This window comes from Perca fluviatilis, chromosome 12, assembly GCF_010015445.1.
Source record: "Perca fluviatilis chromosome 12, GENO_Pfluv_1.0, whole genome shotgun sequence".
NCBI lineage: Eukaryota > Metazoa > Chordata > Actinopteri > Perciformes > Percidae > Perca > Perca fluviatilis.
In genome coordinates, this window is record NC_053123.1 from 16,242,021 (window position 1) to 16,267,691 (window position 25,671).

At 38.9% G+C, this 25,671-nt stretch overlaps 1 protein-coding gene across 1 annotated transcript in view; it reads right to left on the reverse strand.

The window, feature by feature from the left end:
* The window catches only part of LOC120570585 (bromodomain adjacent to zinc finger domain protein 2B-like), a 52,229-nt gene that overhangs the window by 18,686 nt on the left and 7,872 nt on the right, over positions 1-25,671 (reverse strand). The window contains 5 exon segments of the mRNA XM_039818982.1: positions 110-319; positions 437-630; positions 834-965; positions 1,711-1,896; positions 6,236-6,397. Of these exon segments, the coding sequence (XP_039674916.1) occupies positions 110-319; positions 437-630; positions 834-965; positions 1,711-1,896; positions 6,236-6,395 (882 nt within the window). The 5' untranslated portion in view covers positions 6,396-6,397.

Here is a 25,671-nt window from a genome sequence, read left to right on the forward strand (position 1 = left end):
GCTTTTAAAAATGTTAGACGTAAAAAACGGTGTCCACTGGTTTTCAAAACTGAGTATGCTACTGAATATTTAAAAAAAAAAAAAAAAAAGTTTAATTAGAGACACTTACCTTGACTTTCCTTTTCACTCGACTGTCTTTTTCTGAATCAGAGTCCTCACTGGCATTGCTCTGATCATCCTCATCTTCATCATTGTCCTCCTCCTCCATGTCATCGGGATCACTGCTGCTCACCTCACCATCACTGGAGGAGCTATCTGACAATGATCCCGATTGGCTCCCGCTCATGCTGGAGGTCTCTAGTGGTCTTTTGTTGGGTTTCTAAATAATAATGAAAGTCCACATTTTTTAAATCAAGGAAAACTGGAGAAAGGGTGCCAGAAACAACAGAACAATGAAGTGGGTGTAATACAGTGTATTGTTAAAAAACAGTATTACCTTTTCTTTCGTTTTCTGGGTGATTTTGCGTTGCAGTTGGCCCAGGTCTTGTCTGCTCTTTTGACTCTGACTACTATTGGCCTCAGTTTTCTCTGTGTTTCCCTTTGTTGGAAATGAACTGGTGTTCACAGCAGAGTGCCCAGTAGGAGAAGAAGCACTCCTACCATTCACTGTTCCAGTTACGCCTACAGAAACTGACATTGTGCATTTCTTTAGATGGATACTCATGAGAACAAGCAATATGAGTCAAACACATTAGGAGGACAATACGTCTCATAATGTTAACATTAGTATTTCAATGTTATACAAAAACATTCTTTTCTAGAGCCTCTTTGCTTGAAACTACACAACATGTATGACCTTAGGCAGGAGCTGGCTTTTTTTTTTTTTTTTTTACCTGAGGTACGTGACTGCAACTGAATGGGATCGTGGCTTTTGAAGGTTGACGCAAATACAGGATGCAGACCCAGAAGAGGAGGGAAAAAGGTTGCTGCTCCTCTGGTGTGTGCCTCAGATGGCTGCCACCAGTCTGGAGTGGGGGAGCAAGATACCGTACGGTTCAGTTTGTCACAAATAGACACTTTATCTAGATATGCAGAGAATCCAATCTGCCAACAGGTTATAAGAGCATGTTTTATCCAACCTGTCAACAGCACTAGTCACACAGTTCAAAATATAGTTTTGCATTGATAACAAGAAGATTCCACTGACTGTGACTTCATCTTTTTATATTAAGAGCTGATAAGTTAAAGCAGAGGTTCTGGCAGAATAGCTGCAAAGATTCACGTCATCTACTAGACATGTCCCAGCTGCAACAGTTTCAAAGAACAGCCTTCTTCTAAAACAGCTAGTGATTTGTAAAACTTCCATTAACTTTGTACTGAGTGTCATGATATCACCCAAAAGCATGCAATCAGATATCATTAAGAATTTATCTAACTATTTTTGACATAAAAACTCAAAATTTTGTGGGAAGACTGAAAGGGCTGAGAAAATAAAAGTAAACTTCTATTTCTGTTGCAGTGGAGATTTTAAATTGTACCTGCCAATTAGAATAAAGGATGACAACTGCCAACATAAGGAAAGCTTACTTTTGCACGGTTGCATTTCATGAACAAGGCAAATACAAACGGACATACAGTATACTATTGTCCTGATAAAGATATAATCCAGGAAGACCACAAAATAATGAAATTAACTCGACCAAGAAGTCAATTTTCATCTTCACCTCCATTAATAAAACATAAAAAGCATTGCACCTTAAGCTCCCCTACCTGGAAATGTACCAAACTGGGAGTGAGCAGCCAAGGCAGACAAACCCAGGCTTCCTAGGCCTCCAAACTCAGAGCGTCCTGAACTTGATGTGTAGAGACCAAAAGCTGGACGACTGACCAAAGGAAAACCATTGGAGCTGCCAGACATATTTAAACGTTCATCCCCAGTTATCTGGAACAGATGGCCTGGAGAACAACGGAGACAGTTCAAAAATGCTTAAAATATAATCTATTGATTTACATTTACATTACATTTATTGGTTATTCTCGCTATCTAGAAACATTGACAATCCAGATATTCTATTTACATACCCAGTACATGTACACAACAATGGATTTAAGATATCATGGTATAATTATACATTTTAAAACTCATCAATTGTTAATACCATGATACCATTGAGGACCACTTGAGACACTAGTTTATTCTTAACCCTTGTGTTGTCCTCGGGTCGAATTTGCCCCGTTTTCAAAGTTTTTTATATCAGGGTTTCTTTCAACCAAATTGCCTAAAAAAATAACATGGATGCATGGATGTACGTTGTATTGACCCCATCCTCTGATCTTAACTGTAAGTCAAAATAACACATAAGTTCTGCTTTTTTTTTAAAAACTGAATAATTAGGTATAATGTCATATGAATTAGGTTTATTGGACAGGAATATAAAAAGCATTGAAATAAGTGACAAAAACGTTTTAAAAATAGCGTCAAAAGCATCGAAAAATTCAACTTTGACCCAGAAGGACAACAAGTTCATGATCGACTGGAAGACAACACAAAGGTTAAAAAAAAGAACGAAAAAAAAAAGAGTAGAGTAAAACTGAAGAAAAAGCTGTGAATTCCGAGGTGATCTGTTCAAAACTGTTTCAGCAAATAAGAGACTCGGCCATCTGAGAATCTGTTCATAGTGATAATCATGAATGATTCAGGGTCTGGTACACCCACTCATATTTAGAAAATTAGAAGAAAAAAAACTAACCAAATTTTTTACTGGATCACACTGATGTATAGAATAACGATTCCCACAAAATGAATCAGACCATGAATAACAAAGTAAGAAGGAAAGGAAAAAGAACACCTGGTAAAAGTAGACTAAAATAAAAAAGGACTGTGCCACTGATGCCAAGTTGACCTTTTCCTTTTAAAACAGCTAAGGGCAATATCTCCGGTGTTTGTTAGCAGGACTGTTTCTATCAGAAAAACCAGTCCAGCCCAAGTCCAGCCCAATTAATAAGATCTAATCCCTCATTTTCATTAAGAACCTAGAGCTGTGCAGGAATGGGAATGATAAACGCAAAGCCCCGTTGATTTATTCTGTGTAAATGCAAAGCTAACCAGGCTAAACAGTGAGTCGGACTCTATGTTGAACACCATCTGGCCAATAAGTGTTATATTTGTCTGTAACGGTTTATACATCAAACCCTAACCGTAATCCTACTAACTTCAGTGAAAATTAACTGAAGGGGCGCTTTTGTTAAATTTGCTCCGAATTTAAGTGTATTTGCACAAGTCAGTAATACTCTTGATGAAGTTTTAGTGTATGTAGCTGGTATTAAAATCCTTGCCGATTACGCTGGAAGAGCATTTGGGTCGGTTGTTAACAAACTTAAAATATGTAAAGACCTTAGGTACTCTACTTATTCACAACTTTATGATGCATGTGTCTCCCCCATGTTAACTTATGCGTATGGGATTTGGGGTTTTAAAAAGGATCTAAAACAGCAGACTCCATTCAGAACAGAGCTGCTCGCTTTTTTTAGAAGTTCATAAGTTTGCACCTATTTTGGCTGTTCAAGGTGATATGGGTTGTATTCCTAGTTCAATAACAAAAAGAAAGTGAAATTATAAGGCAGTGGAATAAGTGCTTAATATGTCAGATAACAGAACTAATAAAAAGGTGTTTCTCTGGGCTAATGTACACAATTCTCTGTGGACTACTGAGATCCATACTACTTTTGAAGAAGTCGAATTACAATATATATCTGGTAATAATTTAACGTAAGTTACTTGTAAGATTTGAAGAAAAATGGTCAAAAGACATTTTGTCAAAACCAAAATTACGAACTTATATTCAAATCAAACATTATTATGGTCCTGAACTTTATCTTACAGCAAACTTATCGAGGAGTCCGAGGTCGTTAGTGGCTCAGTTGAGAACAGGAATCCTTGCCCTTTAAGTGGGGAGATTTAAAAAGATCCAAGAAGATCAAAAGTTGTGCGAACTATGTGAATTAGGAGAAGTTGAGAATGAATCCCATTTTCTTTTGTATTGTCCTTATTATGATGAGTTAAGAACACGTAGCCTCGTGAGACCGTCCTGATCTCGCGAGCTCCAGTTTTCCACTCGCAGATCAGTCTGGCATCTTGACATAGAGAAGATTTGGAGCAGTTTGCCAAACGACCGACCAACCAGCGTTGGTTTTGAGGCGGGTTTAGGTGTGACGCAACAAGAAGAGATTGTTCAGTCTAAACAACATGGCAGCTTCCACGGATGAGAGGAGCGTAGCAAAAATCGGCACTGGAGGCTTTTCTCGGAGGAAAATATGTTTTTGCTCTTCTCCTGACTGGTTTCGGCAAGAGTTTGATCTGATTGGTTGATTTGGCCCGTCTATTACCAACATAGGTGGTGATAGACAGATGGTTTATCCAATCCGCTAACCAGTATTTTCGTCCCTTCCCAAAAGTTCTCCAACGGAAAGTTCCCAGATGGATATGCCGAGCAAATGCGAAGCAATCCATCTGGCGGAGTCAGGTTAAAGAACACCCATCTTACATGAAATGTCTGTTCAAAATCCAGAAACATTTTGGTGTACTGATGACAACTACTCCATTAGTCGTCGTTTATATTTAATGTTTAAGTTGGCTTTGTCTCTAAAGCCTGTGGAAAACAAAAAGGAGGTTTATTTGTTTAATATATGTTATTTATGTTGCTATTCTGGTATCTGGTCCTTTGCTGTAAATAATGGTGTCTTGTAAGCCTGTTTGGGCTTGACACAATAATAAAATGATTGATTGATTGATTGATTGATTCATTAGCACAATTTAACTGACGTAAAAGAGGAGCTAGAAACCCTAAAAACCCCACAGGCTTTATTATCATTATTGAGAGTCTGCTAAGGTTTAACCTTGACTTTATATAATGCACTCCTGCTGTACTGGAACAGTAAACTCTTTCACCAACATCTTCAAAATAACCCGGTCATGACTTTTCTCAGATGCAAATATAAAATCTGAAATTTGTTCTTACTGTGTTAAATTCACTAGGCAGTGCTGCATAAACATGTTTCTTAGTTTACACCTAGTTTCAGCAAGTATAACGCTTTTAAGGGTATGAAAGCTTTAGTATAATCCTATTCAGAGGTGTTACCATTGTTGGTTGTGTGGTATCTTTCTTGTACTTCCCACAGGGGATAAGAAATCTCTTAAAAGAACTCAATTTACTCGATAATCATAAGAGCGATGTGACTACAGAGGTGCCAATGTGCTTTCAGCATTTAGTGTTCAGTCCAAAATAAATGCTCTGGGAAATTTCTCTGCACGTTTGGTGTGGGGGTCTGAAAATGAATAATTTATGAGAATGTCTCTAATGTGTTCTTCATTGTGATAGCACGACAAAAAAAACAAAAAAAAAAACTTCGTTTTGGGGCATCTTATCATGAAGAAAAAAAATAATCACAAACCACAGTATGTAAATTTGCACATTATTTTGTGGTCAGGGGTAATCTGACAGCTTATGCATCACCGCTTCTCAATGCATAATGGCTTTGACCACAATTAGTATTCAGAGAAAACAAGAGGATGTTGGCGGCTGCATGCACACTGTGCGGCTGACAGACACGTCAAATCACACAGGATAAACTGGAGCTAAAGGTTGTCAAAAGACATTCACAAGGGCGTACAAAGCTTTTTAATTGTGGGCATTCATTAATTCAACAGCCTTTCCATTCCTATCAAAATTGTCTGTAACATGTTAAGACTGGTAGAAGGTGTCTTAAGCCCCCTCATTTTTGCTAAATTTTAATTCCGTGTTTTCAACTAAATTTTGTTGGAAGTCTCCTCCAAATGGATTTTGTCTCTTCTTAATTAAAAAAAAAAAAAAAAAAAAGTTTGTGTGGAAGGTTGGTTATGAAGTGTATACTGATTATAAAGTCAGTCAGAATGGTGCATTATTTACATTTATTAATAGCTTGTGAATTTAAAGCAGTTTTGTTTTTGACTATTAATGTTGTTTGAAGCACTGCACACTCAAGCCTTAACCCACTTAAAATAATGAATCAATCCAAATGATAACATATAATGACTTGAAACTAAACAACATATCACAACAATTAAATCATATTTGATGTGTGTGTGTGTTTGTGTGTGTGTGTGTGTGTGTGTGTGTGTGTGTGTGTGTGTGTGTGTGTGTGTGTGTGTGTGTGTGTGTGTATGTATGTATGTGTATGTATGTATGTGTATGTGTATGTGTGTGTATGTGTATGTATGTATGTATGTATATATATATATATATATATATACACGTACCACAGGTGGTGACAGGAGAGCTGGCTGCAGGGCTAGGGGCTGGGCTGCACTTTGTGGAGGGTGTTTGGGGTGGAGCAGGGGAGGAGCTGGCTGAAGAGGAGGCCATGTGAAGGGAGGACGGGGCTGATGATGGGGAGGCCAGCCGCTCTCCAAACTCCATATCTGTCAAACACAATCCAGTCAACGCTTAGAGATGCAAGAGAAGAAAAGAAGGGGAGGGGAAAAAAGCACTCATGCCCCACACCCCACTGAGACTTAGCGTCTCTCTGACACACATCTGAATTACCGTCAAAACAATACCTGATTTCAACCGCTGACATCTCAATGTGTACAATAGTATGACTCCTTTGTGAAGACATGTTGGCCACTATTACTACAAATTACACTGGCTAATAATTTAATTGTATTGTTTATTGACATTAAGAGGTACTGTATTGTGACGGTACGATGAATCAATCAACAGAAAATTATTTTTATTTTAAAACTATTTTCAATTGTTTATCAAGCAAAAATGCCAAAGATTTGCTGCCTTAAGCTTCTTGAATATTACGATGTGCTGCGTTTCTCTGTTTTATATTATTGTGAATGAAATATTGTTGGTTTTGGACTGCTGTTCAGTCAAAACAAGCAATCTGAAGCCATCCCCTTGGCCTCTGGGATAATGTGAGGCATTTTCCAGTTTTCTGACATTTTACTGAAAAAAAAGTTAATGTACAATTAAATAATCAACAATAATCTGGAGTTGCAGCCCTAGATATAATAATACTCTGTAATCATTTATACTAATCACTAATAATCACTAATTAATCACTAATAATGAATTTTTTGAAGTGGTTGTACACGCTTAAAAAGTTTTGTTGAACGTATAACAGCGGAACACAGTTCCTCGAACATCAACATGATGATTTCGTCATTTTGCATTCAGAATAAATATATATTGTCACACACACACACACACACACACACACACACACACACACACACACACACACACACACACACACACACACACACACACACACACACACACACACACACACACACACACACACACACACACACACACACACACACACACACACACAGCTGGTGACAAAAACTGTCTAATGAAGCAGTAAGCCAATCTTCAGTGTCTTAGAAACACATTTCCATTTATCCTTCCACAATCTTTACATGAAGTCCATACTAATGTATAAACCAGAGCTGTAATCATAGTCTCTGCCATTTTCTCTAATGACTCTCAGACTACTGTTGTTCTGCCCATTGTCCAAATCATGCCACAGATATTCTAGTACTACAGGGCTCCTTAATCAGCCCCACATATCCTGGATTTTCCATAATTTATGCTACTTCACATCCACCTGATCACAAAAGCCCACATCTGAAAATATCTTAAACGCACGTTTCCAGGTTGTGTTTTACAGCTTGCCTTTGTTATAGTATTGTACATTACACCAACAATGTCTAGATCTCCCTGGTGATTCTCTCCTATGCACAAGAAAACAGGAGCAGCTGATTAATTTGAGGAGACAAAGCTACCCTCTGAATATCAAGTATCATCCCTCACCAGGAACAGCACTGATGAGACGTAAATGACATGTAAGCTGCAGCCATGCTTCACTGGAAAGGCCAGTTTCCTGCGGTAATGCGAGTGTGAGTTTGTGCAGAACAAAGAACAAAAGGTGCTGTCATATTTATAATGCAGTATTAAAAAAAGAAAAGAAAAAACATTTGGTGTCATTTTGACCTTGCTTTATCACACTTCACCTGTCATTCAAAGATGTCCAGTATGATAATGAAAATCAAAAATCTTTTCTGCGTATCAATTATGACTCTGTACAAATGAAATGAAATATTCAACAGGGGGGCAAATATTTTGTCAAGGATTAAAAGGTCAAATGTGTCACTAATAAATTCTGTACACTCTAAATGTTCGTGTTAATTTACTTCTTCATTTTAGAGCAATACACTGCAGATATGATCTCATACTGGTTAATTCTTTACTACTGCATAATTAACGTCATTTTTTTTTTTTTATCAATATGAGATATGTGAAATGTCGCAGATAGCCTTTTTTTTTATAAATGTTAAAAACAGACTTAGAGTTGACTTCAGTCAAATCCAGTATCGTAAACAAATAAAAATATATGAGCAAAAAGCCGAACTGCTCTGGAGGAGAAAGACGGTTTTGCAGCATTTATAAAGCCCATCCTGACTTCTTTACTAGAAATTAAAATGGGTTTAACAAGCAAACAAGATGGAATTTATAGGCAACAATAAAAAAATAAAAACCACAGAGGCCTCAGTACAACATTATGGGTGTTTTATCATCTACATAAACATTTTAAATTAATTTGATGGATGTATGTACACCATGTTGAGCTAATGTAAGCATGTGAAGTGAAAGACAAACCGACACACAGCACACAGCAAGATGCAGGTCCTATGAAAGCACACTTATGCTAATATACCGGAGAGGAACAAATGACTCTGATTGAATCAAACATGTTCACACATATGATTCCACAAGCATAAAGAAGCTTGTCATCTCTGAGTAAAAATGTCTCTTTAACAGGAAAACAATGAACTTATCAACAGAATGAGATGCTAATGAGACAAAGCACAAAACACCATCAATAATTTAAATGTAGGCTGCTATAACTATTCAGATAAGCAATCAAACCAATACTGTGAACACTCTGCAAGTGGTGCAGAATTTAAAACTATCACAGTAAACAACATTTCTCATAATAATGAGAATCTTTTATTATATATAGAGTGGTATAAATGCTACAAATGCTCTTGATACTTTGGCTATGCAAACTAGCTTGTAATAAAATAAGGAGGTTAAAACAATGTTTAGTTAGTGGCTGGAAAAATGTACTTTGCATACTTGCATATTCCTCCTCAAGGTCATGGGTAGCTGGAGCCTATCCCAGCATGCATTGGTACATTGGGCTGAAGGTAGTGATAATGCTTCATAAGATTGACAGTCCATCGCAGGTGTAGGCACAAGAAAAGACTATTTTAGGAGTCTCCAATCCCCTTGACTTGTCTTTGTAACATATAGGGAAACGGAAACGCCAAAACCAACAGGAGAAACGTGCAAGCACAGGGAGACCGATCAGACTCCATAAGAACAGAAGGGGCCCAGGATCAAACACAGGAACTACCCTGCTGTGAAGAGGCAAAGCTAACCAACTAATCCAACATGTTGCCTTGGATACAAAAACAGCTAAATACAAATCATACATTTGGCCTCAAAAGCAAATTAAGTGCTTGTTTTCTTTTTGCCTCTTTAGTTCTTCTACGGTTATCTGCAATCTATTTGGATCTTTAAAAAAAAAAAAAAAGGCCAGCACTCTTTTTTTAAATTTTGTTGATATCACTTGTTGAACTGGCTCTTAAAGTCAAACACTACATATTCTGAAATCTTACAGTAAGTTGTTCAGTTTATTATTTTAAATGAATAGTTTAACATTCTGGAAATAATGCTTAGGCAGCAACCTGTTAGCTTAGCTCATTATTTTTATTATTGATTCATCTGCAGATTATTTTCTCAATTAATTGGCTTATCATGAAGACTGGAAACCGGGGATAATAGCTTGCCTGGCTCTGTCAGAAAGTATCAGTGTGTTTATCAAAATGTCAAACTATTCTTTTAAACTGATTGCTGAAGTAAATAAAAGAATGCAACAAAAAAAAGTTTTGACCTGTGTTGAATAATCTAGTACAAATTATGTAATTTTGAGTTTCTTATAATGAAAAACTGATGCATGTTTGCCATGCATTTACTCTTTGCAGTTGGGTCTTTGTGTGAGTGATGGAGCTATGGATATTTCATCACATAGTGTGCATTTGTTTCCCGTTTTGGGTTTCTCCTCATTTATCTTTTTGCACAGATGTCTGATGCTAACAATGATAATCCAGTAACAGTCATCAGCATGGATCAGCGGTATTTGGACTGCAAATGCTGTCTTTTTTTAAGATAATGAAGGGCACACGCAAGAGAAAGAGGTAGTGTAGCAGAGTGTCTTGACACTGTTCTAAGATAAAGAGCTGCATCACTCAAAGGCCCTCTATCTGCTCTCTGACAATCCGTGATGAAAGTGAAGTGATGAAAATAAAGTTTTGTTTTAAATCAATTTAAAAAAAAAAATACTTCAAGTTCTGACTATAATTACCATGCATTCCTGGTGGCCTACTAATTAGCATTACATCACAATGTTAAATCCACCTCCTCAGACCAACATCTCCCCGATTGATTATATACATGTGTGCTTTGACACCACCACAAACCTCACAAATCACTGCTGGTTTTCATCATCCTACTAAACACAATTCATTCCTTCTGCTACAAAGGAAAAGTAGCAATGCCACTCACTGTCTGGCCTCAATGATTTTCTAAATGGGAGGAAATAAAGGGATGTGACAGGCAGAGAGACTGAAGCCTTCCCAGTGGTTGACATCACTAGAACAAATTTAAAAAAGCATTTTTTTTTCAGCCATGTGTCATTCTCTCTTTGAGGTCAACCAACAGAACATCTGAAATTAAGTCAATTATTTGTGTGTACACACACAAGATGTGCAGGATGAGAGCTTGCTGCGGGGCAGGCTTTTACAGTCAAAGAATGACAGAAAATGGAGTGTGGGGTCGCTGTGGCTATAGGTGCATAACAAGTTCAATGGAGTACAGTTCCGTTGGAGTACCATGCTCCTGTGAGTTTCAATCAGCTCTTCAGCCTGCCCATGTCTTCTGATGACAAGTTGTTGTACGTGGCCCTGACTCCTACTCGCCCTGATAAAGTGATCGGTCTGACCCATCCCACCAGCTAAGAAAGGTAACTTCAAACTGACCTGCATCAAAACTACAGTAACACACAGCATTACTCATAGAGTCAGGCAGGAGGGGGATTTTCATGGCCAACTAATGCATTCGGTGTTTGATAATGATGCATTTGGGGATTTATGTACCCTTTGAAAAACATCTTCTTTGTTTCCATGGACGTATTTTTAAAAAGGAAACTAATGTATTGTGTAATAATGTACATTTCAGTTATTTTCTGCATACAATCTAATGTATGTAACCTTCTGCAATGTTGTTCACTTCAGTCGCAAAAAAAAACTGTGAAACTAAACTAGTTCTGAAATGATCATTTTATTGTGGTCGGTAGAGTAGGCACACATATATAAAGGTTTGTTCCTCGATGCAGAAGGTCCAGGGTTCGAGTATGACCTGTGACGGTTTTCCTGCAATTGATGGTATTCAGGAACACTAAGCATGCTGTCATGAAAGCTGTGCAGAGTGATTAAAAAGGAAAACATGGCATTGCTAAACAATCAATACTCTGCATCAAGGGCTGATTTACCATTCATATCAGCTTTGCTCTTTGCAGCAGGGCCCCTTTTTTATAAGCATGCTGGGAGAAAAAAAAGAAACCATGTGCTTTCCAGAGGTTGTGTTCATGAGTGTGTAAGGATGGTTGTCATCAAGGATGGAAACGTTCAGATGAAGCTACTGGATGTAGGTTGTAAATAAGGAATCTATGGAGCAACTGATCGCTGACTATTACTGTTGGGTAGATGGCAGAGCAGTGTTGGTTACACTGGAGAGCCTACAGGATGCTCGGTGACAGACCCACTGTTACTGAATGTGATCCATAACAAAGCCTGACCTTGTGTTACTAAACACCTTCAAACGCCATCTATTTGCTGATTTGCCTGTCTGAGCCATAGTCTTTTATGAGTCAGTGTAATCACATCTTTGACCTCCTATGCAAGAACGCACACATGCTGCAGCCCTGCAAAGAGATCCACCTGCGCTCATACTGCCAGGATAATAATCCATTTTTGCTCCTGAGAATTACCAGCAAAACACAAAGCTTAGGCATTCTCTTATCATCATTCTTCGGGGCACATCCATCTTTTAAAGAGACATTCACGCCAAAAAATGAATTTCTGTTTGCATCGACCGCTTCAAACAAGTATTGAATGCTACCACGAATACATTGGAAAGGCTGGTAGTTAAGGAGGCAAAATGGACTCTGATAAATGATGTGCGGCCTCAAAATGACAAATGTTTCAAGAGATGCATTTGTCCTTCACAGTAGTGTTAGCACAGTTTGCATGTAGATCATTTTCATGAGGAGTGATCTGGGGGTGGGAGTCCCACATGTTCTGCACAGACTGACATCCATCATGAACACGTTCCTAGAGCTCCTGCTGCCCTATCCACAGCAAGCATTAGCCATAAATTGTGTAGCCCAACCTCCAGTTTTTAATTAGACACATACAGAGAAGAAAGAAGAGAGGGGGTAGAGAGAGGGGAAAGGACAAGTAATTCCATGCATCTCCCAATCAGCTGCTATTAATCTGTTGCTGTTGTTACTGGCTTAGAAAATGCAGGTGGTACAGGGAGAATGGCATCCCCTGGATGACATTTTCATTGGTAATGAGTTGCTCGAGCAGTACATTTTCCAATAGAATGCTACACTTAATATAAATGAGCCATTAACAGAGAGATACACTACCTGTTTACTGGCTAAATATGCAGCTGGTTCCTTGTATTTGCAGTGTTTTCCAAAGGGAGGAGGTGAAAAGGCAAGCCACAACTTGTTAAAGATAATCACACGTACTGTACACCACATTATTATCACTACACATTACACAACTCCATCTGTGTTTACTCCTGCATCATGTGTTCACCATCATTTGCTGAAGGTATCATTTTAATGTGTATTTGTTTCTGATGAAGAACGCGGAGGAAAAATATTGCTCACTGGGGCAAGAAATGGAGATACTAAATGTATATCTATGTCAGTTTTTGGCCCCCAAAAGTCTACGAGCTTCTATTGTTTAAAAATGAGGGGTACTTCTTTTGATTGTTTTGCACACTTTGCCATACACAGATTAGACATACAGTAATGTATTGGAGAGGCAAAAAAAGAAAAAGGTTTGTGCCTCTGAATAATGTGCATACTGGAATTGACTTTAAAATTGTACAATAAGAGCAGGCAAAATGTTTACAGGTAACATCAGTTTCCTTTGCCACTTATTAGATGAATGAAAAACATGTGCCATTTCAAAAATATTGATTTGCCCCTAATAAGAAACAACAACAAAAGGTATGTGTGTTTGTATTTAGTCCAGACTTCACACTTTTATTTGTTAAAATACTTTCTGGCACAAATATATATATTTTTTTTAAATGCCAATTTTGACATTGTTTGCATATCTTTACCTTCAACTTCAATTACTGACAGAAAGCAAGGTGGCAATGCAGTTGGACTGTGACTCCAAATTTTGTACAAATTCAGCAGTTGAATATCTTAGTTCAATATCATTGGGTTGTGAAAGGTGTGCATTTGCATGCAAAAAGAAAAAAAACGATTGAATATAAATCAGGTGCAATCATCTGACAGGAAGCATAGCTACAAATTAAACATGAAAGTAGGATGCTGGTGCAAAGGTTATCTCTGCGCTGCTAAATAACACAGCAGAGCAAAGGACACCTACTATTTTAGATTTAGATAGACTGCAAAAGGAAACAAAGACGTCCTGGTGACATTATGATTATTGCTTATGTTCTTGTTAGACAAACCGCTGTGAGGTGGCGATTTATGCTACAGAACTACAATGTGTCTGCCTGTAGTATGTTATCAATCAAGTAGCGGTTTGTTGTCTGTAGCTGGAAGGTGTGGTGAAGTCTGATGGTGTGACTGATCAGAGACAGTGAGGATGAAAAGTCCAAGGTGCTGTCAGTCTTTAAGGCTAGACACTACAATGTCAATAACCCTCTCATTCTTTAGATGATCAAAGAAACAGCTTTCATGTACAGGAAAACATGGGGCCTAACAGGGCTTTTAACCCATTCTCCCCACTGTCAATGTCCAGGATGAAATAAAAGGCAGCCAGGATCAAGGTAAACATCGCTATCACGGCTCTTTCATTCCCGGCTCCTCTCTCTCTCACTCTCCAAAGAACACAACATAAATCACATGGCAACCGTAATGGGAAGTGGGACTGCGGTGTGCCAAATGAAGCAATAAAACAGATCCCAAGTGTCCCTTTCAAAGCATTAGTCACACAGTGTCCATATGTCCACTGCCTTACTGAAGCAGGCCATAGTGGTTACATTGAAACAAACACCTGTGCACATACACTGAATGTCCTAAATGAAGGTCAAGGATACAGAAAAAGTAAGATAATCAGGATTTTTGACCTCATAATTTGGCACTGTGCCCTTACAGCTACATAATGTCAGGTTGCCAAAGGGAGAACACAATTCAATAACTGGACTCTTGTATCAGGCTTCTAACGGAGATGCATGAGAACTGACACATCCCATCTCTACACCAGTCACTTTGATGTAGAGAACCGTGGGACTATACTCCCATAACACATTCTTGGAACACAGAGAAACAAGGAGGACCCTCAACACTGCAGACGGGACGGAGCAGGCATGATTAAGACAACATGGAGTAACACAAGTGAGATACTTTCCAGCTTTGACACATTCATCCGACTCTGTAGTGAGTTGCTCAACTTTGCCTACAGTATTTTGTCTTAATACCATTAAGCGTGGTCAGTGATTATTACTACAATCTGCAAGTGTGTTGTGAGTAGCTGAGCGAACTCACAGTCAGCCAGCTTAGGCCTAAGCATTAGTAAAATAAAAAAAATAAATAAAAAAAAAAAAAGCTAATTTTTTGCAGCACGCCACCTACAAGGCTGATATTCACCTTTACATTGCATGTCAATCAAATCCTCGGAATATCATTAGCAGTGTATGTGGCACTGAAATAACTACAGCCTGTAGAAAAAAGTGAACAAATTAAAAATGGTGTACTGTATAGGTTACACCTGTAGAAAAGCCGTCATCGGCTGACAGGCTTTCCATTCAGCCATTTGGAAGCCATTCACTGTGAAAAAGAAACAATTATCTCCTCAAGGTGCAACAAAGTTGTCCACACCACAGCTGCACTGTCTTTTCTATTCTCAATTTGTTATGTTTAAAAATTAAATACAATGCATTTAGGAGAGTAACAGGTGGATTTTATAAAATTAAAATGGGGCATTTTATTATTTTAAATATGCTAATTATTATGGGATAAAACACAGGACAATGGCTTTGAAATGAGGAAAAAGAAGAAGAAAAATGTGCTCAAAAACACCTGAAATTCTTTGGAGAGTTAATACTAAGTGCACGGCACATGCAGCTGTGGCTTCAATAGATGTGGGAGTCACTTGGGATACTCATCAGACTATTTTTATTTTGATGAATGTGCGGGGAAAATAACTAATTTCCTGTCTGCCTCTGAGCCATCTTCACAAAGAGAGCTTCTTCTCTGCTGTTAAATGAATATTTCCATCACCTGCTTTCACTACTTTAGACACCGTGTACTCTACAGTAGAATGGAGCACTAACACAATGACTAGAAGGTACTGTACACCGCTGATCGCTTAAAAAGGAACCATGATAATAAGTGGACATTTAAATAGATGTAAAATATTATTGTACCAGAGACCACTATGGATACAAGCATAGTCACAGAGTTTGGTCTTCCAATGCTTCCTTTCTAAAAAACAACAAATCAGAGTTAAATTGGAATACAACAGGGAATATCAGGGCTGCCACGTGTCTTGCTCGTGCCCATGACAAGATGATCTCCAAAGGCCTCCCTCCCCCCCAGCAAATTATTTAAAGGTTAGAGCCCTTTTGGGACCTCTCTTGACCCAAGGCCCAAGACAACTGACCCGGTGTTCCCCCACCTCCCCATCAGCGGCCCGGGGCAATATAAACAGAGATGTTCACTTCACATGCTTTACTTGAGGCTTAACCACAAAACTAAGTACACAAACTGGGGTTAGTGTCACTATTAGGACTAGGGGTGTGAGTTTCTGATTTTGACAGTTCTATAGCCAAAATCCTGACTGAGATCAAGGAGTTACTTTGGAGACAGCTATGCACACATCATTATCATACAACAGTGTATTTTTGTTGCATGCCAACAAAGTGTGTCTTAGGCTGATAACAGATGAAAAAAGGGCAGCTTCATTTAATTTATGTAATCTTTATGGTTCTTCAGATGTGGTTGAAAAGCAAACATGAATTTGCAAAAAGGGACTTTTAGTTCCTGGGGCAATTTGGTCAAAAAAGCCAGAGTCATTGGGATTGAAGAAGAAATCAAGATGCGTGTTGGTAGCATTTTAATGATAAGAGAGCTGTGTCACATAAACCAGCACAGAGTGGGACAATGTATGTTAAGTGTTGCAAATTGTCAAAAACTGTCTAGAATGTTTAGGAGCTACAGTGCCTTGCGAAAGTATTCGGCCCCCTTGAACTTTTCGACCTTTTGCCACATTTCAGGCTTCAAACATAAAGATATAAAACTGTAATTTTTTGTTAAGAATCAACAACAAGTGGGACACAATCATGAAGTGGAACGAAATTTATTGGATATTTCAAACTTTTTTAACAAATAAAAAACTGAAAAATTGGACGTGCAAAATTATTCAGCCCCTTTACTTTCAGTGCAGCAAACTCTCTCCAGAAGTTCAGTGAGGATCTCTGAATGATCCAATGTTGACCTAAATGACTAATGATGATAAATAGAATCCAGCTGTGTGTAATCAAGTCTCCGTATAAATGCACCTGCTCTGTGATAGTCTCAGAGGTCCGTTTAAAGCGCAGAGAGCATCATGAAGAACAAGGAACACACCAGGCTGGTCCGCGATACTGTTGTGGAGAAGTTTAAAGCCGGATTTTGATACAAAAATATTTCCCAAGCTTTAAACATCCCAAGGAGCACTGTGCAAGCGATAATATTGAAATGGAAGGAGTATCAGACCACTGCAAATCTACGAAGACCCGGCCGTCCCTCTAAACTTTCAGCTCATACAATGAGAAGACTGATCAGAGATGCAGCCAAGAGGCCCATGATCACTCTGGATGAACTGCAGAGATCTACAGCTGAGGTGGGAGACTCTGTCCATAGGACAACAATCAGTCGTATACTGCACAAATCTGGCCTTTATGGAAGAGTGGCAAGAAGAAAGCCATTTCTTAAAGATATCCATAAAAAGTGTCGTTTAAAGTTTGCCAAAAGCCACCTGGGGAGACACACCAAACATGTGGAAGAAGGTGCTGTGGTCGAGATGAAACCAAAATCGAACCTTTTGGCAACAATGCAAAACGTTATGTTTGGCGTAAAAGCAACACAGCTCATCACCCTGAACACACCATCCCCACTCGTCAAACATGGTGGTGGCAGCATCATGGTTTGGGCCTGCTTTTCTTCAGCAGGGACAGGGAAGATGGTTAAAATTGATGGGAAGATGGATGGAGCCAAATACAGGACCATTCTCGGAAGAAAACCTGATGGAGTCTGCAAAAGACCTGAGACTGGGATGGAGATTTGTCTTCCAACAAGACAATGATCCAAAACATAAAGCAAAAATCTACAATGGAATGGTTCACAAATAAACATATCCAGGTGTTAGAATGGCCAAGTCAAAGTCCAGACCTGAATCCAATCGAGAATCTGTGGAAAGAACTGAAAACTGCTGTTCACAAACGCTCTCCATCCAACCTCACTGAGCTCGAGCTGTTTTGCCAAGGAGGAATGGGCAAAAATGTCAGCTCTCGATGTGCAAAACTGATAGAGACATACCCTGCCGACTTACAGCTGTAATCGCAGCAAAAGGGTGGCGCTACAAAGTATTAACTGAAGGGGGCTGAATAATTTTGCACGCCCAATTTTTCAGTTTTTTATTTGTTAAAAAAGTTTGAAATATCCAATAAATTTCGTTCCACTTCATGATTGTGTCCCACTTGTTGTTGATTCTTCACAAAAAAATACAGTTTTATATCTCTATGTTTGAAGCCTGAAATGTGGCAAAAGGTCGAAAAGTTCAAGGGGGCCGAATACTTTCGCAAGGCACTGTATATTGCTACTGCTTTCTGTTGGTTTGTTTTTTTGACAGGAAATAAGGGAGGAAGGGTTCAAGGGAAAGCTGACATTTGATTACCAGAGAGAATGTCATCCTTACTCAAAAACATGCACAGAAGTAGGTATCATTGCCCTGGGAACACTAATTCTAATCAAATTAAATACTTGAAAAGTCTAAAATGACGAAAGGCTTTAAATAAAAAAAAAAACGTAATGTCTTTAACACCATTCTGGTCACAATGTGTTAGAACTGTCAGTGAGAAATATTAATCCCAAAATCTAAATTAACAGAGTTGTTTGCTGCCACATCTTGTTGAAACATTTCACCATATTATTATAACCTGAGTGAGGACTAACCAAAAGGCATCTAATTTATCTGCCTGCCGTACGTTTTTTATACGGCCTACAGACTTGCCTCCAGGACAGTACGAGATCTGCCTGGCATAGGCCAAACTAATATTGATATACAGTACCTTAATTTAAGTAGGTTACCACCTGTAAACCCAATGAGGAGCAGCATCTGTCTTTACTAATGGGACATTTTTCACACAGTTCCTGTTAGTGAAACTTGACAAGCACTGCCCTCTGAAAGCTATGTGCAGCTAGGCTTTTTTTTTTAATATATATAGCGCTTTTCATGGTACTCAAAGACACTTTACAGTAAAAACCAGCACATATATCACATTAAAAACAGACAAGCAATAAAACCTACACATAAAACAAGCATATTAGAAGCAATTAAAAACAATGAAACCAATAACTATCAGGTGAGAAATGTAAGACTATTGTGTGTGGAAAGCTAATCTGAAGAGGTGTGTTTTGATTAGTGTTTTGAATGTGTCCAGGTCAGTACAGTCACGGATGTGTATGGGTAGGTTCCAGAGGTGGTGAAAAGCTTGGTGCATGGTCCTGAGTGGTAGGGAGAGGAGGTTTGCGTCAGAGGAGCGGAGGTTACAGGGCGGGGGGGGGGGTGGATTGTGGCAGTGGAGCAGGTCTGTGAGGTAGGAAGGAGCCTGGTTATGGAGGGCTTTGTGGGTGAGGAGGAGGACTTTAAACTGGGTTGATTTGCATCCAGGTTTGAATATTGGTGAGACAGTTGGTCAGGGTGGAGGATATAGCTGTGGTGATGGATTTGGTAAATATGTAAATCTGGAAATCATCAGTGTAGCAGTGGAAGCGAAGACCATGTTTGGCATATGATATTTCCGAGTGGCAGGATGTAAAGGATGAAAAGGAGAGGACCAAGCACCGAACCTTGGGGGACGCCTTGTGACAGAGGAGCAATGGAGGAGGGGCAGGTTTTGATGTGTATGAACGGTTGTCTGTTGGTGAGATAGGAACGGAGCCAGGAGAGTGCGGTGCCACTGATGTTGCAGTAGGTTTCCAGTCGGGACAGGAGGATAGAGCGGTTGATGGTGTTGAAGGCTGCAGTGAGGTCAAGCATGATAAGAATGGTGAGGTGGCCAGAGTCAGAGGAGAGGAGGAGGTCATTGGTGACTTTGAGGAGGGCTGTTTCAGTGCTGTGCTGTGAGCGGAATCCAGATTGAAATGTTTCAAACAGGTTATTGGAGGAGAGGTTGGTTTTTGATTTGGGCAGCGACAACACGTTCCAGGATTTTTGATAGGAAGGGGAGATTGGATATGGGTCGGAAGTTGGACATATTGTCCGGGTTCAGACCAAGTTTCTTGAGGATGGGGGTGACTGACGCAAGCTTGAGTGTTGTGGGGACTCATCCGGAACTGAGAGAGGAATTGAGGATTGTAGTGAGCGGGCCGATGGATGGTAGACAGGTCCTAATGAAAGCTGCATGGCAGCTTAATATCGTCCTCCTTACAGAAGGAAAACAGCTTGCTTGTATAGGTAGTTCCATACATTACAACAGTCTCAAGTGTAGAGGATGCAGACCTTAAGCAAGCACATAACATTCAAAATCCGATTTTTGAACCAAATATACTGAAATGTGGAACATGCCGTTAAGTATTTGAATGGAGAGAAGAGCACAGAAGTACGTGGCTAATGCCCAAAGTAAGCTGAGCGGCCAACCTTTATGGCTAACATGCTACAGATTTTCTCTTGCTGTGAAAGAAATATCAACCTAACTGACTGAAGTTACTACTAGTAATAATGATATACCATTATAATTATATTAAATGTTAATTAGACCGTTAATGCAAAATTTGACATAACATTTGGGTTGTAAAGAAACCTAAAGAAACTAAGAAAATAAAACTATACTAAAAATACACATTATTTGGAAGGAATAAAGAACATAATGTCTCTTTGGGGTGGCAGTAGTCTACCATTGCCAGACCTTCCTTCACAGCGCTGCGGAGGAGGGTCTGGCTAGTCCACACAGCATTCCGGGATGGGAGAAAAACATGCTCTGGTTTATTGGCATTTCTTTAAACCTATTAAAATTGTCATGGGCGGTGCTAAGCTGCAGCTGCAAAATAGCCTCGAGAAGGAACTTGTTTTGGTGAAACGTGTACGTTTAAAGGTTGTTTACACTGCAGAGATCTGAGGAGCAGTTAACCATAGTCCTCATAAATCCACCGGAGTTCAAAATTCCAACACAAAGAAAGCGTAAGGTAATGGACATCTGGCCGAATGAAGGACAATCCTGGAAGTGGAACGTCGAGATATGGACTAGGGTGGCAGTAGCTCAGTCTTTAGGGACTTAACTTGGGAACCAGAGGGTCGCTAGTTCAAGTCCCGGTATAGCAGTTCACCTCCTAGGCACTGCCAAGAAGTGTAATATGTACAAACAGAGTGTAAAATGTAATAAAAGTATCTCTCCTTCTTGTATCAATATAATGAATAATCTGAATATGGGGTAGGAAGACAACACTTTCTCTAAAGGACGCAACACAAATCTAAACATTTCTTCCGGAATATTCAGGCTACGTGAATACAATATGCATTTTACTGCAGGAGGACAGTCAGTGCATAACAATGAGACCTGTTAATGAAATCAACCATGTAGGTGAAATACATACATATTAAACTGGGGTCTCAATGTCATTTGCTTTTTGCATCATTTGTTTATTGTCCTCTTTTCTCCCCAGGTTCATTCAATATTTTATTCTGACTTAGATTTGTTTACAGCCAATAATAATGACTGCATACCACAGTTTTATTCTGTGTGCCTGTGTTATCTGTGTAATGAGAGGAGCCATTACCAAATTAATTTGCATATACATGCTCACCGTAGCAAAATATCTATTTCGAGTCAAACTATGTTAATGAAAACCACTTGCCAAATTGAAGCCATGCGATATTCTCTACTTTGAGGAATCTCTTTCATTAGCAATGTTGTTTAAAGAACTGGAAGAAATCAGTCAAAGCAATTATAATAATTCTGTAACAGCATGAAAAGATTTGAGCTAAACAGCTGACATGTATATTGGTTTTGTATGTGTCAATCTTACAGGGATTTATTTTCTTCGGTGCTTAAAAAGGGTACAAAAACACAAACTGCTTTCTCATTATGCACTTAAAACAAACGTCAGTTTCATGATTACACATGCAATCTCTCTCTAAAAAAAACAAAAAAACTGACATTTAAATCCTTTTACAATAGCTTAGTAAACAATGGAAGTGAGATAATTGATCATGTGCTAGGGGATCTCTTTGAGCGGCAGAAGGTCACCGCCCGCCAGTCGAGCCGATAGGGTAAATGGCGTTGATGCTCCAGAGCTGCCATTTTTCTTCCCTGACAAAGACTCCATCTGCCACCAAGCCATTTGCAGCCTTCGAGTCAGAATATCAATGATTTCCAACCATTCTACAACTCCACATTCACCTTGGTGTCACCTCTACACCCGTTTGAGCGCTGACACCACAGATCCTCTCTGCGAAGGTCCTGTAGGCTGCCAACAAAACTCTCATCCAGCTAAGTGGCATTTCTGCTGCTCAAGAACAGTAAGCATTTTATTATCATTGATAATATTAGAGCGTTTTGAGATATATGATCAAGCAGTTGCAAGGTTTGAGAATTTCTGGTTATCTCTATAAAAAAAAAAAAAATCCATGACCTCAAAATTAGGCAGGTCAGAAATTACTTTGGAAGCGTTTTTTTCCGAAGACACACTGCAGAATCTTTATTTTGTGATGCACAATGCTGCTGTGTCCTGATGAAGTCAGGAAGAGAGAAAAATCCCTGTCGTTTAATGAAGACTTAATGTCATCAGTTAAAAAGGAACAGCAGGCACACAAGAAAATTCTATTTTCCTCAATGCCATTTGCACACCTCAGAGACGCTCTTGCAGTCCTACAGTCTTCCAACAAGCTCCCCAGCAGACCATGCCAGTGTTATCCCAAAACCCAGATCTGCCTGACCTCTCACCCCAGAAGAGAAACATACAGGCGGAGTCAGAAATTCCATACTAACATGCTATTTGGTAGGCTAAAACTGTATGTGAGATTTTAAAGAATATGTTTGAAACCTTAGTATGAAACCAAGAGTACATGAATTGCATACTATATCCGGTAAAATATTACATTATGCAATACTGGACACTGGCATAAATATCCCACAATGCAATGCGGTAGTAACGACAACATTCATAACAGACAAAGACAGAAACCAAGGAGCTCTGTAATGTCAATAACGCTCTAGTTATTCACCTCTTTCAGTAATTTAAGCATTATCTGGCGATGCCGCTAGACCGGCATGGTTACGCGGAAAAGAGGATCTAAGGAAGGGACGTTGAAAATGACAGCTTAGTGCATCCGAAAAGATACACACTACTGTTTATTTGCACAAAAGTATGTTGAACGATAGTATACATATTTATTGAGTATGTAGTGCAGTATGTGATTTCGGACACAACCACAGTATATTAATAATTTCACTTTATTGACAACAATCTAGCCTCTGTGACTGCAGCTGTCTATGCTCCACATATTGTAAATCCATACAGCTGCCTCCACTGTGTTCCTATCTTACATTTTATATTACTCTATAAATGACCTGGGAAACACAAACAGCACATAGGGAAAACAGAGAGTGTGCCTGAGCATCAGATTCAGCCGGTATACAGTATATGTCCACAAACACACGCCACCTATGTGTTGGTTTGCTGTGTAGCCGAGGAAGTTAGTAGCCTACAGTACAGTAGTTTGGTGCTTCTCCAAGTGGAAAGACGACACATAATTTTGTGCCAACTAGAAGGGTCTTACATACAACATACATCCTCTAAACATTCAACTGCCAACCAATCTACAAAACCATTTAGAAAACACTACTATTAAGCCCTACAGAAGAGTGCTATTCTATAAATCATCATTACGAAAACTAACGCTGCTGCTAAATTTTGCACCTTTGCTCTGTTTCCTCGGTCTGCTTTGATTCAATCAGACATGACTTTATCCTTTATTTAAGATAAGTTGATAGGACAGGTATACAGTCACCATCACTAACCATTTGTGTGACGTACGGTCATAGCAAAAATTCAAAAAGACTGACCCAAATTACCAGACCAGGCTAACACAGAGACAACACTGGAGAAACGTCTGTGGAGAAATCTCCAGAGGCAAAGATGTTTGCCATAAATTATTTATTTCTGCAGCAACCTACACCTGGTTTTTGCACTCCTTTTACATTCAAAGCAGGGGAAGTTTCCTTATGAGCTTTGTAAAGTATTACGTTTTCATGGTATCTTTGCAGGTGCAGAGCCAAGAAGAACATGCCACCTCAATAAACTGTGGATTGGTCATCTGACCTGACAAATAGTTTGACACGAGGCAGGATGTGTAATGTAAAGCTCATTAATCCCAAAAGACAACATGACATAATGTGGTTCAAGATTAGTATCCTACAGAAACACATTATGCACAAAATTGCTGCTATTCTTAGAAGCTAAATATGTCTCTGTATTCATTAAACTATTCATTAAACATCAGTGTGAATCTAGTGTCCATTCAACTAATACATCTCATAGTTGCATCATTCACACGAGTCTTTGATTTGTTCACATGAGTTCTTTCATCACTTTACTTTTCTTTCCTTCATGTACTGTATTTTAGTGCCCCTCTGGGCAGAATAATTGTTGAGAGCAAAAGAAGAGTGGGCTCTCTGATATGTACCTCATAATATTACATAGCTACAGCAATCTGTTCGCTCTTCTGGCAAAGTCACAAAATACAGCCTACTCTGTAAAGCTACACTATTAACTAAAGCACATAAATATAAAAAAATATATAAAAATAGGGGGGAAACTGTTGTAGCTCAACTTCTCTCTTACAAAACACGCTAAATGATTATGCATATAAAACATACCAATCACCAATGGGGACTGTATACCTAAAGCTGCCCTCCCTCTCAATTAAGACTGGGAACTGTTTGGAAAAGTATGATACGAGTTTTAATGTGATACCAAATATCTGAATATCAATAATGTGACTGGAACTGATGAATGACACACTTCATACCAACTGAACCTAACAACATTCTGTAAACTTTTTAAACTTTGTAAACTTATTTTGTAAAAAAAAAAAAAAAATAAATAACAAAGATGAAATTCACTAAAATAATTAAATTACCTTACTTATTCTTTTAAAATGCAATTGTAAAACACTGATATGTTTATTGGTTTAGAGTTGACCTGGTATCTTAACAGTAAGAGAGAAGATGTCCTGCTTCACTTTGTATCCCTTAACAATTCCTCAGAAAAACATTTCTGCTTTGTCTGGAGCCAGACGTGCCCTTTGTGTTCATTGTATCTCTATTGTGTTGAAGTGGAACAGAAATGAATGGCAGCACTCCCTGGCTTTTACTATAAAGCAGCTGCAGGCACATGGTGCACAATGAAGTGCTGATTTAAATTTATTTTTGCTTGATTTAAGTTAGTCTACGTCTCTCTGTATATGCGTTTTCTCCCTATTGTTGTGGTTTAATTTGAAACTTGCTCGGCAGGGTTGGACTACAGCTGAGAAAAATCCCATATTGTGTTAAGCAGAAATTGGTAGGGACCAATTGTTGGAATCATATCATCTGTCTCATTTATTACATCTTAATCATAACTACATTACTCTTTTCACAAATTCTTTCTCAATTAGTTTCCGTTTTCCCTCTATTATTTATTTACTCTTTCCCTTTTAGCAAAGGGAGGATGGGCTCACTGGTCACAGCTCAACAGTAACAGTTTTGTCCAGTTTGCCTGGGCAACCAAATTTCCACTAGCCATGAAAAGCAGAGCTGATAAACCGGGAAGTGCAGCTTAAACAAAGCAATCAGAGGCAGAGATCGCTGCACGATGCACCGACTTTGAAATACGAACATAGTCACTCAACTTTTAAACAACACTGCCTACTACATCCTTATCAACAGCTGACTTCCCTCGACATAGCCGACAAACCAATCATACTGATCTGACAATGTTAAAGTATACATACACTGTATCAGTAAGAATAGTTGTGTGTGTGAATGTGAATGCATAACACAGAGAGAGAGAGAGAGAGAGAGAGAGAGAGAGAGAGAGAGA